We start from the raw sequence: 12,945 nt of genomic DNA, 5'->3' as shown, positions 1-12,945 counted from the left end.
TATGTATGTATATATATAATGTGTATTTAACAGTGAATTTATCTGACATTGATTTCATTTACATTTCTTGTTTCTTACTAGGTTAATTCTGTCAATTAGGTAAAAGTTGAATGATATTTATATAGATTTAGTGTAAAAATAAAGTTAATACATTCCATTGGATTAAATAGAAGGAGTTTTAATACGATGCAAACAAGTTATAAACTTTGGCATTAGGTTGAGAACAATCATATGGTTAGTGAAATTATTGAATAACAATGCTTGATGAATACACAAGTCTATAAACTTTTTTCCAGTTAATTTATGTGCATTTGTCTATCTCTCAAGTAAGTAATGCATTCTTAAGAAATATCTACTTTAAAAAAAAAAAAAAAAAAAGAAATATCTACTTTAAATATGCCAGCCAGAGGAGTGCACATGAGTAACAATATATGCTCAAGTCATAATTATACTCCTGGATATGTTCATTAGCAAATGTACTCATAAAGCAGATAGGCAACATACATATATTCTTGCATATATACATATCCACTCTTCAGAATCTGTTCCTAAAACAATAGGGGAAGAAAAAACAAAGTCCATTTCCTGTAAGGAGTAATCAAGTTATTATTAGGGGAATAATTAACTGTAAAGTGATCTCAGAGCATTTGGCAATAAAATAAAATAAAATAAAATGCCCAATAGTCATGCTTGTTGAATTAAAGTGCTAAATTTGGCTGTGACATTTTTAAAAGAGCCAGAGTGGGGGGTCAAGTGAAGTTGAGAGATTTTTTTATAATACAAACCAAGTTCTTTCATTACTTAATAATAATACCCACCTGTTTTAAGGCATTAATTTTCTCTTCTTTTGTTTCAACATAATAGTTCTTAAAAAAGGAGATAAGAGCCTCACTATCACTCATGGAGATGTCTTCACCAACAAATGTGTCCAGCAGTTGTACAAACTGTAGCAAATTGAGGGAAACTCCATTGAATGCAGTCCTGCCTTTTTCTTTCCGAGACTGAATATCTCTAATAATTGAGTGTAGTTCTGTCAAGTATCAAACACACAGCATGTAGTCAAAAATCCTTTCAAAGCTTAGAAAGAATATATGTAAATATCTATTGTAATGGGCATCTGCTATTCTTCCTTATTGGACATCCATGTTCCTTTCATGAGGTTCTTTTCCTTTCTCTCTCATTACCACTGAGTCAGAATGAACTCTGAGCTGGTCTTCCATTGGGTTTCTGAGGCTGTAAATCATATGGGTGACTGCCTATCTTTATCCCAAGGAGCCCATAGTGAACATAAACCACCAAAGAGGCATGGCCTTTGAGTTAGCAGTGCAACTCCCTAGAAGGTAGGCCAGCAGAGCTCTCTTTCATGAGGTGTTGGTGTTGTTTGTATGTGCTATGGAGTGGATTGCAATTCAGATCTGAACCCTGCCCTATCCTGTGTTATCCTCACTCTCTCTGATACACTTGAGCACATTTATAGTCATCATGTCAATCCATCTTGTTGAGAGTCTTCCTCTCTTTTGCAGACTCTTTACCTTTTCAAGAATGACATTGGCCCCTCCTAACAACATACTCAAGATATGAGATGAAGTTTCATCATCCTTGCCTCGAAGACATCCTTTCTCCAAGACAGAATGTTATAATCTCTTGGCAATGGCAATCCATAGGATTCTCAGTACTCGTCTCTAACACAATTCAAAGGCATCAATGATTCCTCTATCATCCTTAGTCACTGTCCAACTTTCAAAAGCAAAGGAAGTAGTTCAGAAGACCCTAACTTGAATAAGGCACATTTTAAACTGACATCATTGCTCTTTAATCCTCTGGAGAGATTCTAGAGAGCATATTTTCCCAGTACAATTTGTCTTTTAATTTCATAACTGTTGGTACCAAGGGTGTTGACTGTAAATCAAAGTATGATGAAATTGTTGACAACTCCAATCTTACTCAAGATCTATCATGATGTTGCCTATTGACCCGTGGTGAGGACTTTTGTTTTTTTGATGTTGAGATGGGATCCATAGTAAAGGTTGTAGTCTTTGATCTTCTGTACCAAGCAATTCAATTCAAGTCATCTGCACCTTCAGCAAGTGAAGGGGTGTCATCTGTATAATGTAGATTGTTGATTCTTCTTCAAATCCTAGTGCCACACTCTTCTTCATATAGTTCAGCTTCTCAAGTTATACAAATTGAATAGGTATGGAGAAAGTAGATCTGCATAATGAATCCGACTACTAACCAAATAGTCTGTGGTTTGAATTCATCAGACTCTCAAGGAGAATGATGGCACTCTGGTGGCCTAGTGGTAAGAAGCTGTGCTGCAATGCCAAAGGGAGGAGGTTGGAATCCACCAGCTGCTTCATGGGAGAAGAATGGGCAATCTCTTCCCATGCAATTTTACTGCTTCTAAAAATCCACTGGAGCATCAGCTATGGATCGCTTCCAACTCAATGGCACAAAACAACAAGAAAGAAAGATGGGCAGGCTCCTTTCATAAAGAGGTGCAGCCTCAGCAATGCAGTTCAGGGTCTCTGTGAGTCAGAATCAACACCATGGCAGTGGATTTACTTGTTTATATAAAACTTAAAATAATAACAAAGTATTCTGAACAATGAATACTTGTTAGAACAGTAGTTGTTAAATACATCATTTATCTGGAAACTAAAACTCAATCTTTGTTCTATTGAGGAGACTTTCTTTGGAAGGCTTCAAAAACAAGACAGATTTTCACGTATTTTATATCTTTGGATGCGGACGTATTGGAGATAGTAATAGTGCTAATAATTTTGATTGAGTTTTAATATCTAAAATATGATTCCCTTTGTATGCATGTTCATAGCTTCAAAGTAGTTTCAGAGCCATATAACGGTAAAAAAAAATAGAAGAACCTTTGTAGGCTGTGGTTGAGAACTCAACTGCCAACTGAAAACTGGCAATTCTATCTTGCGAGGCTCTTCTAGGAGAAAGATGTGGCAGTCTGCACCAGCGGTAGTTCTGTTCTGTCCTTTAGGGCCACTGTGAGTTGAAATCAACTCAACACCAGTGGATCTTATTTGAGAATAGGCAAAGATAAAATGTATACCTGATATCATAAGGTAGCTCTGGTGGTCTAGTAGTAGAGAGCTGTACTGCAAACCTAAAGGCAGGTGGCTTGAATCCATTAGGGTATAGCACAGGATTATGATACAGAGAGTACCAGCAAGGTACATGGTAATTGCAAGTTACACACTTTATTGGGGCCATGATGTCTGAATCTATTTATAACTTCACATAAAATTAATCCTAAGGTAAGGCATTAAAGGCAATTCACATATTAACAACAAATCAAGCATTAATATCCAAACAATCATGTCTAACATCAAGAATCATTGTACCAAAAAGAATTGGCTGTCATATATTAACAACAAATCAAGCATTAATATCCAAACAATCATGTCTAACATCAAGAATCATTGTACCAAAAAGAATTGGCTGACACTGAAATATTTCGGGAAGTACCATATGATCCTTGTAGGAGCATATACTTGAAGACCCATTAATAAAACTATTATTCAAGTATATGCTCCTACATCTAGTGCCAAATTTTGCACTCTGAAATTGATTGAACATGCAATCAGGATGTGTTAATGATAATTGGTGACTGGAATGCAACAATAGGAAACAATGAAGACTGAACAGTAGTGGGAAAATACGGGCTTGGTGATAGAAATAAGGCTGGAAATAGAATGATTGAATTTTTTATTTACAATGATTTATTAATTGTAAATACTTTTTATAAAAGACAGAAAAGATGACTTTACACATGGATTTCACCCAATGGGCTGCATTGGAATCAGATTTACTATATTTGTAGAAGAAATCACTGGAGAAGCTCAATATCAGCAGTCAAAACTAGGTTGGGGCAGACTGTGGGTCAGATCATCAATTACTCATAAGTAAGTTTAAACTGAGACTGTTGAAAATGAAAATAAGTCCACAGGAATGAAGATATGATCTTGAGTCAATTCCATCAGAATTTCATGATCATCTAAAGAATAGGTTTGAGGCACTGAACATCAATGATAGAAGATCAGATGAATTGTGGGATGATATCAAGGATATCATCCATGAAGAAAGCAAACGGTCATTACAAAAACAGAGGAGAAAGAAAACCCTGAAATGGATGTCAGAAGAAACTAAAGATTGTCCTGGAATGTCGAGAAGTCAAATCTAAAGGAAAATGTGTTGAAGTGAGAGAACAGACAGTGTTAAAGTGCAGCTTAGAAGGACAAAGCAAAGTATTATAATGGAATGTGCAGAGAGCTGGGATTGGAGAATAAAAAGGAAAGAATGCACTCTTCATTTTTCAAGCTGAAAAAAACTGAAAAATGTAAGCCCTGTGTAACAATGTTGAAAGATGCTATGAGCAATATATTGAATGACCCAGAAAGCATCAAAAAAAGATGGAGGGAATACACAGAATCACTGTACCAGAGAGAACTGATTGACACTGAAAAATTTCCAGAAGTACCATATGAACAGGATCCAATGGTAATGAAAGAGGAAGTGGAAGCTACATTGAAAACATGGGCAAAATATAAGGCCCCAGGAATCGATGGGATACCAATTGACTTGTTTCAATTAACAGATGCAGCCGTGGATGCACTCACCAGTCTATGCCAGGAAATACGGAGGATGGCTGTCTGGCCAACAGATTGGAAGAGATCCATATTTGTTCCTATTCCAAGAAGAGTGATCCAACAGAATGTGGAAATTATCGAACAATATCATTGATATCACATGAAAGCAAAATACTGCTGAAAATCATTTAAAAACAACTGGAATTGGGAATTGTCAGAAGTTCAAGTGAGATTTAGAAGAGGTTGTAGCACCAGGGATATCATTGTTGATGTCAGATGGATCCTGGCTAAAAGTACAGAAAACCAGAAGAATATCTATCTGTTCTTTATTGACTATGCAAAGGCGTTTGACTATGTGGATCATAACAAGTTGTGGCTGACACTGAGGAGAATGGGAATCCTAGAGCACTTGATTATGCTTCCTGGACCAGGAAGCTGTTGTGTGAATGGAGCAGGGGAACACTGCATGGTTTGGAATTGGAAAAGGAGTGTGTCAGGGATCCATACCTATTCAATCTATATGCTGAGCAAATTATCTGAGAAGGTGAACGCGATGAAGAGGAAAGTGGCATCTGGATTGGAGGGAGACTCATCAATAATCTGCGTTATGCAGATGACACAATTTTACTTGCTGAAAGTGAGGAGGATTAGAAGCACTTGCTGCAGAAGATCAAGGAATTTAGCCTTAAGTATGGATTGTGTCTCAAGATCAAGAAAACAAAGATTTTTACCACTGGACCAATAGGCAGTGTCATGATGGATGGAGAAGAGTTTGAAACTGTCAACAGCTTCATCTTGCTTGAATCCACAATTAACACCTTTGGTATGAGCAGTCAGGAAATACGGAGATGCATTACACTGGGAAAATGTGCAGTTAGGGACCTTTCCAAATTATTGAGGAGTAGTGATGTCAGTTTGAGGACTAAGGTACATCTGCTGATTCAGGCCATGGTCTTTCTGATCACTAGCTATGCATCTGATACCTGGACAATGAATAAGGATGACAGAAAGAGAATTGATGCCTTTGAGCTGTGGTGTTGGAGAAGATCACTGAACATCCCATGGACGGCCAAGAAAATGAATAGCTATGTCTTAGAGAGGGTGCAGCTGGAGTGCTCTTTGGAGGCAAGAATGATGAGGCTTCACCTCCCATACTTTGGATATAGTGCTGGGAGGTGCTATTTCTTGGAGAAGGACATGATGTTGGGAAGGATGGAGGGTCGGCGAAGGAGAGGAAGACCCTCAACCAGATGGATTAGCAAGGTGACTGCTATTGTATGTCAGGAAGTCTGAGGATGGCACAGGACAGGACTAGGTTCAGATCTTTTGTTCACAGGGTCGCTATGAGTCTCACTCGACTTGATGGCACCTAACACCACCACCAACACCACCAAATGACCAAGAGCCAAAGGTGATGAAGGAAGAAATTCAAGAGGTCATTGCACCAGGGATAGCATTGCTGATGTCAGATGGATTCTACATGTCTATTTGAGTTTTCTTGACTACGCAAAGGCATTTGACTATCTGGATCATAACAAATTATGGCTAACATTGAGAAGAATGGGAATCCCATAACACTTACTTGTGCTTGTGTAAAACCTAGACCTCGATCAAGAGGCTATTGTGTGAACAGAGCCAAGGAACACTATATGGTTTAAAATGAGAAAAAGTGTGCCTCAGGGTGGTATCCTTTCTCCATATCTATTTAATCTGTAGGCTGAACAAATTATTTGAGAAGCTGAACTCTATGGAGAAGAAAGTGGCATTAGGATTGAAAGAAGACTTATTAATAACGTTTGTTATACAAAGGACACAACCTTGCTCACTGAAAGTGAAGAGAACTTGAAGCACTTTCTGCAGAAGATCAAAGACTAAAGACTTCAATATGAATTGTATCTCAATGTCAAGAAAACAAATTCTTGCCCTGGACCAATAGGCAACATGATAGATGGGGAAAAGACTGAAACTAGCAACAACTTCATCTTACTTGAATCCACAATCAATACTTGGTACTAGTAGTCAGGAGATCAAGAAATACATTGCACTGGGAATTCTGCAGTCAGGGACCTCTCCAAATTATTGAGAAGTAATGTCAGTTTGAGGATTAAGGTGCATCTGAATCAGGCCACTGTCTTTAGTCACTTGAAATGCATCTGAGAGCAGGACAATGACTAAGGATGACAGAGGAAGAATTGATGCCTTTGCACTGTGGTTGGAGAAGATTACTGAATATCCCATCAACTGCTAAAAGAACAAACAGATCATGTCTTAGAGAGGGTGCAGCCAGAGTGTTTCATGGAGGCAATGACAATAAAGCTTCAAGTTGCATACTTTAGGCGTGTTGCTAGGAGAGGTTATTTCATGGAAAGGGACGTTATGCTTGGAGAGGGGGAAGGATGGCAAAGGTGAGGAAGACTCTCAACCAGGTGGATTGACACGGTGATTGTAGCAATAGGCTTGAGAGTGTCAGAGATTGTGAGAATGGCACAGGATGGGACAGAGTTCAGATTCCCATCATATCTTAGCTAAGCCTATCTTTATGAGGGGAAACTACAGCAAATTTAATCCATCAATTGGAATGCCATCGATGCTTCCTAGTTTCATTTAGACACATACCTGTGAATCTGGAGTTACTATAAATTATGTTTGCCTGTTCTTCATCTTCAAATTTGGCATATTTTGTTTTCCAGTTCCAAGTCAAAAATTCACCTATTTAAAAAAATACACTCTAATAGCATAGTCAATTTAACTTCACTTCAACTTTTGTTCTAGATAGGATTAAATGAGTAGTTACCTGACCATGACTTTCCTTCTATTTTAGAGGACTTGGGTTCACAGGACTTTGATTTTGGGCCCTTTTTTGCACTTCCTAGAAGGTATAAAAGAAGATGCTGTCAGTTGGGTATATTAGAACTAAAATTCTATTATACAGTGTAAGGTTAATGAATGAAAGAAATGTCTTACACACAGAACTTTTAAAAATAAAAACCCACAAAAATCTTGACTAACTTCATTTTCAGTATTTTCCCAAATATGCTATGAAATACCAAACCATAGCAAAAAGCCCAATTTTAAATGCTAGTAGCTGTTGTTGTTGTTAGGTGCTGTCAAATGAACTACAATTCTGTGAACAACTGATCAAAACCTTGCACTATCTTGTGCCATCCTCACAATCTCCACCAGGCTCAAGTTCATCGTTGCAGTAACTGTGTCAATCCATCTCAGAGTGTCTTCCTCTCTTTCTCAGTATTAGGTCTTTCTCCAAAGACTAGGCCCTCCTAACAACATGTCCAAAATATTTGAAACAAAGTTTCACCATCTTTGACTTTAAGGAGACCTGCTCTGTAGCAAAATCTGTGTGTTGTCTCCCAATTTGACCACCCAAAATGAAGGCTACTTTTTCCAGTGCCCCTCTCAGCTAGATGTCATTCATTATATGCTTAAATTCTGACCAATGAAATAGGAGAAGGAGTGATCTGGTGCTTGCCTCTTCTTCTTTTTCCTTACCTACCAGCTTAAATGTAGACTTGATGGTGAACCAACTTAGACCAGGTGGCTGAAGGTCCCATAAGACAGAAGGAGCTTGAGATTAAGCTTCTATAAAAGTTTTGAGTTTTATATAAGAAAGAAAGAAACCTCTATCTTGTTCAGACAATGGTAATTTGAACCATCACTAAAAAGCATTTAATTGAATTAATGCCTCAATTAGATGTTTTCATAATGGTAATTCAAATTACTAACCTTTAATTGGAGAGATTTAAAAAAAAAAAATCTACACTCCTACTATGTAAGAAAAGTCAGAAATTAGTACCTTTTTTTGTAGAGAAACACATATAAATTTTCAAAAGCCCAAAGATTTCAAATTAGCCAATGAGAGAATCTAGAACAAAGGTTACTCATTACCTAGGGGTTTTAAATAAGAACTTTCTTTGAAATCTGAGTCTTTAGAATTACTTAAACCACACACATAAATCCCCGCAAAACAAACTGATTTCCATGAATCAATACCTCATTGTAAGCATATAGGATAGAGTAGAATTGCCTCATAGGGTCAAGGTTTAACATTTTTACCAAAGCAGACTACTATCTTTCTCTCACAGATTTCTCTGATTAATTCAAATTGTTGACCTTTTTGTTAGTAGCTAAGCACTTAACCACTGTGCCACCAGGGCTTCTTTAGATTTATAACTTTAAAATAATTAAACCTAACTGACACAAGCTTAAAGATTTCTAGAAGCTCTGATACAACATAACATGTATGTGATACATAGATAACGGAAAGAAAAAATGTCCTTATGACTTAGCAAGTATTGTATCAGGGTGCGAACTGAAAGGTTGGCAGTTTGAATTCACAATCTTCTCCCACAAAGATTTATAAGCTTAGAAATCACAGAGAAAGAATATCAGTGAATACCAAATGGAGTATATTTGGTTTTTAATCTTTGAATAATTGGGTTTCTTTGCCATATAATATCTGTGGTATACCCATTTATAGTGGGCTTTTGTCATCTTTGAATTACTGCAAACTCAAGAATATAATTTAAGAAATATTTACCTAAAAAAAAAATCAGATAGAGATTCACTATGAGTTGGGGTTGAAAACCAACTTGATGGCAGTAGGTTGTTGGTGGTTTCACATAGCTGAATAAAAAATAGTAGTACTCATATGACAGTTGAAACATAAGACATTTTAAAAGTTATTTCTATCATTAGACTTTACATTTAGGGAATTAGCTTTGGTTGCCTTTTTCAGAGAACAAATCAAAACATTTCTATGACTAAAAAGAGTGCATTTCTTCTTCACAGATAAATTTGTGGTGAAAAAAAGAGAGTCTTGGCAAATTGGCAATGGAGATATTCTACTTTGCTTTTGATTGTTAAAGTTATAGATTCATACTGAGTAGCAACTCATGTCTAATGTTTGCATGCCCTAATATATCAGAAAAGACTCTCTTTCAGTGGGCACATTCTGAAAACATTTTCCATATCACCCCACAAAACAGGGAGCTGACAGGGTCAGAGAAGTGCATTCCTACCTGAAAGATCTTTTCCACTTGACGTTAGAACGTCTTGCAGCTCTGAATGTTCAGCCAATTCTCCTTCATGCATTTGCTCCTGAAGCCCTTCTTCCTGTGGAGAGACCTCCACATCCTCCCCATATTTTACAGTTGATTCTGAAGTTGAGTGCATGTTCTGATTTTCTGGAAGGACCTCTCTATCACGTTCTTCTATCATTAACTCTCCATGTGATTCTTGTTCTTCATCTGACTCCTTATGTGACCCTTTTTCTAGCATTGATTCTTTATGTTGTTCTTGGTCTTTGGTTGACTCTTTACTTGACCTTTGTTCTACCACCGATCCACCAGGTGACTCTTGGTCTACAGTTGATCCTTGGGATGATCTTTCTTTGAGCTGCACTTGTGCTGTTGATTCTGTGCGAAGCCCTTGTTCTGTAGTTAATCCTGGGTGGGTTTCTTGTTCTTCAATTGACTCTTTGAGAGTTTCCTCTTCTGAATTTGATCCTGTGGGAATTCTATGTTCTGAAGGTGACACTCTATCTGGCTCTTGTTCTGCTATTGGCTCTTTCTGTTGCCATCCCTTTATTGACTCAAAACTTGATCCTTCTCCATTTGACTCTCTATAAAGTCTTTGACTTAGTTGTAAGAGTCTAGTCAGTTGCCGTTCTATATTTGTCTCTTTATCTTGGTATTGTTCTTCTTTTGACATTCTTTGCAGCTTTATTTCTGGAATTGCCCTTTTCCTCGGTTTTTGTTCATCTTCTAGTAACTCATTTTGCATTTTGCCATCTTTCTCCCCTGAAATTAATGCATTCATCTGTGAGACTGCATCATCAAAGTCTTCATAAATGTGTTTCTGCTTATCCATGTCTCCCCAGAACTCAGGTAAATCCATCTCTTCAAATTCAATTAGTGGCCCTAATGCAGAAAACAAAACATTTACCTAAACAATTGGTCTTCCAATGTCAAATGAAAGCAATCGAATAAAATATTATGCAAAAAAAAGGAGCCCTGGACAGAGTATAACACAAGCCTGTTGTCTTAAATAAGTATTGTCTGTTCTGCAACAATGAAAAAATTAAAAAAACGAACAAACCCCCAAATACCTAAAGGAACATAAAAATAAAAGTGTTCACTACTATAAAGTAGAAATAATCACCTTCTAAAAAGTATAGCTATAGAAACTTTTGCTACTTGGAGAGTTGCTTAGACTGCCGAGGCAAACAGAATTTCTGCCTTTCATCTTCTGATCTTACCTTACAAGCATAAGTTAGGATCAGAAATAAGCCATAAATCTTTCATCTTGAATCTTTTCAACGATGGCAATATAAAAATAAAATCAAGAGTTTGTTCCTGATTGTCTTTCAGAAGGCTGTATTTTTCCAGTAGTCATTTCTTCCCCCTCTCGCTTTCCTTTCTAATTAATTCCTCAATATTTTTCCTTCACCATTACGTGATCATCTGAATTCTAGGGAAAGACTGAATAGCACTCACTATAATTACATCACTAAAGGAATAAACCTGGTCGAACTTATAAGCTTACCTTTTTCTTCTCCAAATGTTTAGTGGTAATACTTGTGTCACAAGTAATTACTTGAGTCACAAGTAGTACTTGTGACTCCTACAATTTTCAAGAAAATTACGTATTTATCACTCATCTATTCTTAAATAACTGATCAATACAGTCTCCCACAAAACTTAAGTCTTGCCATTCTTTTGAATACACAGCCATTAAAAAAACCAATAATGAGGGAGTTCTGGTGGCCTAGTGGCAAGAAGTTGTGCTATAATCCCAAAGGCATATGGTTTGAATCCACCAGATACTCTGCTGGAGCCTCCTGACTTAAAGGTACACAACAAGAATAAAAAGAAAACCAAAAAGCTATTAATGGCTTTTTAAAAAACCAATAATGGTATCTCATTCAATAATAATATAAAAAGAATGTTCTACTATACAAGTCGATAAATATATACAAATAAAAAATTCTTGGGAGAAGGAAGTATTTGTCTTAGAAATGTCAGAATTAAAAGTTGAGCATTGAAACGGCAATTGTCATTACAAAGTTAATTTCCAAAATATTCATGCTAAAGCTAAAGTACTTCATCATTTGATTGAATTTAAAATAGAATTCTAGCTGTGCTCTCACATTACAACCTACAGTGTTGTGAAAAACAGGTTGGGATTAAAATTAAACTTTGTAAGAAATTAACAACTACAGATAACTATCCTGATTCAAGGGAGATATTATGGTAAAGGAATTCTGTATGTTATCATTAATGCTTACTTTATCACATCAACATAATGCAGCATCTCAGATTTAGCAAGGTCCCTCTTGAGTGGCACTTACATTGTCTTGGATTTCGGAGCAATGTTCTAAGCATTTTTGGACTTTGGTCATAGAATATTTCCAGCAAAGTCAATGTCCTTTGTCGATCCAAAAATCCTACCTAAGTAGAAAGCTTGTAATGAATTGCTAGAAGGTTTAGAATTTTTATGTAATGAAATATGGTTTATCATATCATCACTACCATTATTTAAATAGAATCTACAGAGCCAGAATATATTTATGTTGTACCCGCCCATCTGTGACATGACAAAATGGTTTGCACTTAGTCAGTGCTAACATACATACTTTTTGTTACTAACTTATTTATTGAAGAGTCCATAATATAATATCCAGTTCTTCTGTATCCTGACATAGCTACTTAAAACTATTAACTGCTCTTCACTTATTCTTTTTGTTTTAAGAAAAAATTTCATCTCAGAAAAATAGAAAAGTTATAAAATTAACACTTTTGTGAGTCCCAAGCCCAGAAATTACAATTGCTAATTTTTGTATGTAATTTAAAAATATATAATGGAGATTATAATACATGTATTGAAATAGTTTTTTAATTTACCCAACACTGAAATCTAACTCATGTAGTAAATAAATGTTTTCCTTTTCCTTTTAAGAGCTGTATAGTAGCCTCAATATAAAAACAGCATGATTTTTAAGACTTTTTATTGTGATTTTAATGGAAGTTTACAGAAAGGTTGGGTTTTCACTCATTGCATTCATTCACTGATGTACATCTTCCTCCCTCCGCCAACTCACTTTGTAATGTACTTTTTGTTCCAGATTATGAATTGTTCTACATATACATTAATTTTAGATAGCCCTTTCCTTCATCTATTCATTATCCACTAAGTAGATATTCAAGCCTACTCACTTCACCCACACACGTCAATCCTATTTTACAACATTGGTCTTATAAAGTATTTGCCCTTTTGTGACTGAGCTATTTCACTCAGCATAATGTCTTCCAAA

The 12,945-nt window shown here is 36.3% G+C and overlaps 1 protein-coding gene across 1 annotated transcript in view; it reads right to left on the bottom strand.

Annotated features, from left to right (window-relative positions):
• EFCAB5 (EF-hand calcium binding domain 5) overlaps positions 1-12,945 on the bottom strand; it is a 114,698-nt gene that overhangs the window by 46,847 nt on the left and 54,906 nt on the right. Inside the window, exons 6-10 of the mRNA XM_006891079.1 lie at positions 11,983-12,082; positions 9,653-10,552; positions 7,411-7,485; positions 7,233-7,325; positions 819-1,030 (exon numbers count right to left, since the gene is read on the bottom strand). Of these exons, the coding sequence (XP_006891141.1) occupies positions 819-1,030; positions 7,233-7,325; positions 7,411-7,485; positions 9,653-10,552; positions 11,983-12,082 (1,380 nt within the window). The remainder of the gene's footprint in view (positions 1-818; positions 1,031-7,232; positions 7,326-7,410; positions 7,486-9,652; positions 10,553-11,982; positions 12,083-12,945) is intronic.

The sequence above is a fragment of the Elephantulus edwardii genome, unplaced genomic scaffold (assembly GCF_000299155.1).
Source record: "Elephantulus edwardii isolate Elephantulus edwardi_28Jun2011 unplaced genomic scaffold, EleEdw1.0 scaffold00094, whole genome shotgun sequence".
Taxonomy (NCBI): domain Eukaryota; kingdom Metazoa; phylum Chordata; class Mammalia; order Macroscelidea; family Macroscelididae; genus Elephantulus; species Elephantulus edwardii.
The sequence above is the reverse complement of the archived record's forward strand: the minus strand, read 5'-3'. Positions and strand labels throughout refer to the sequence as shown.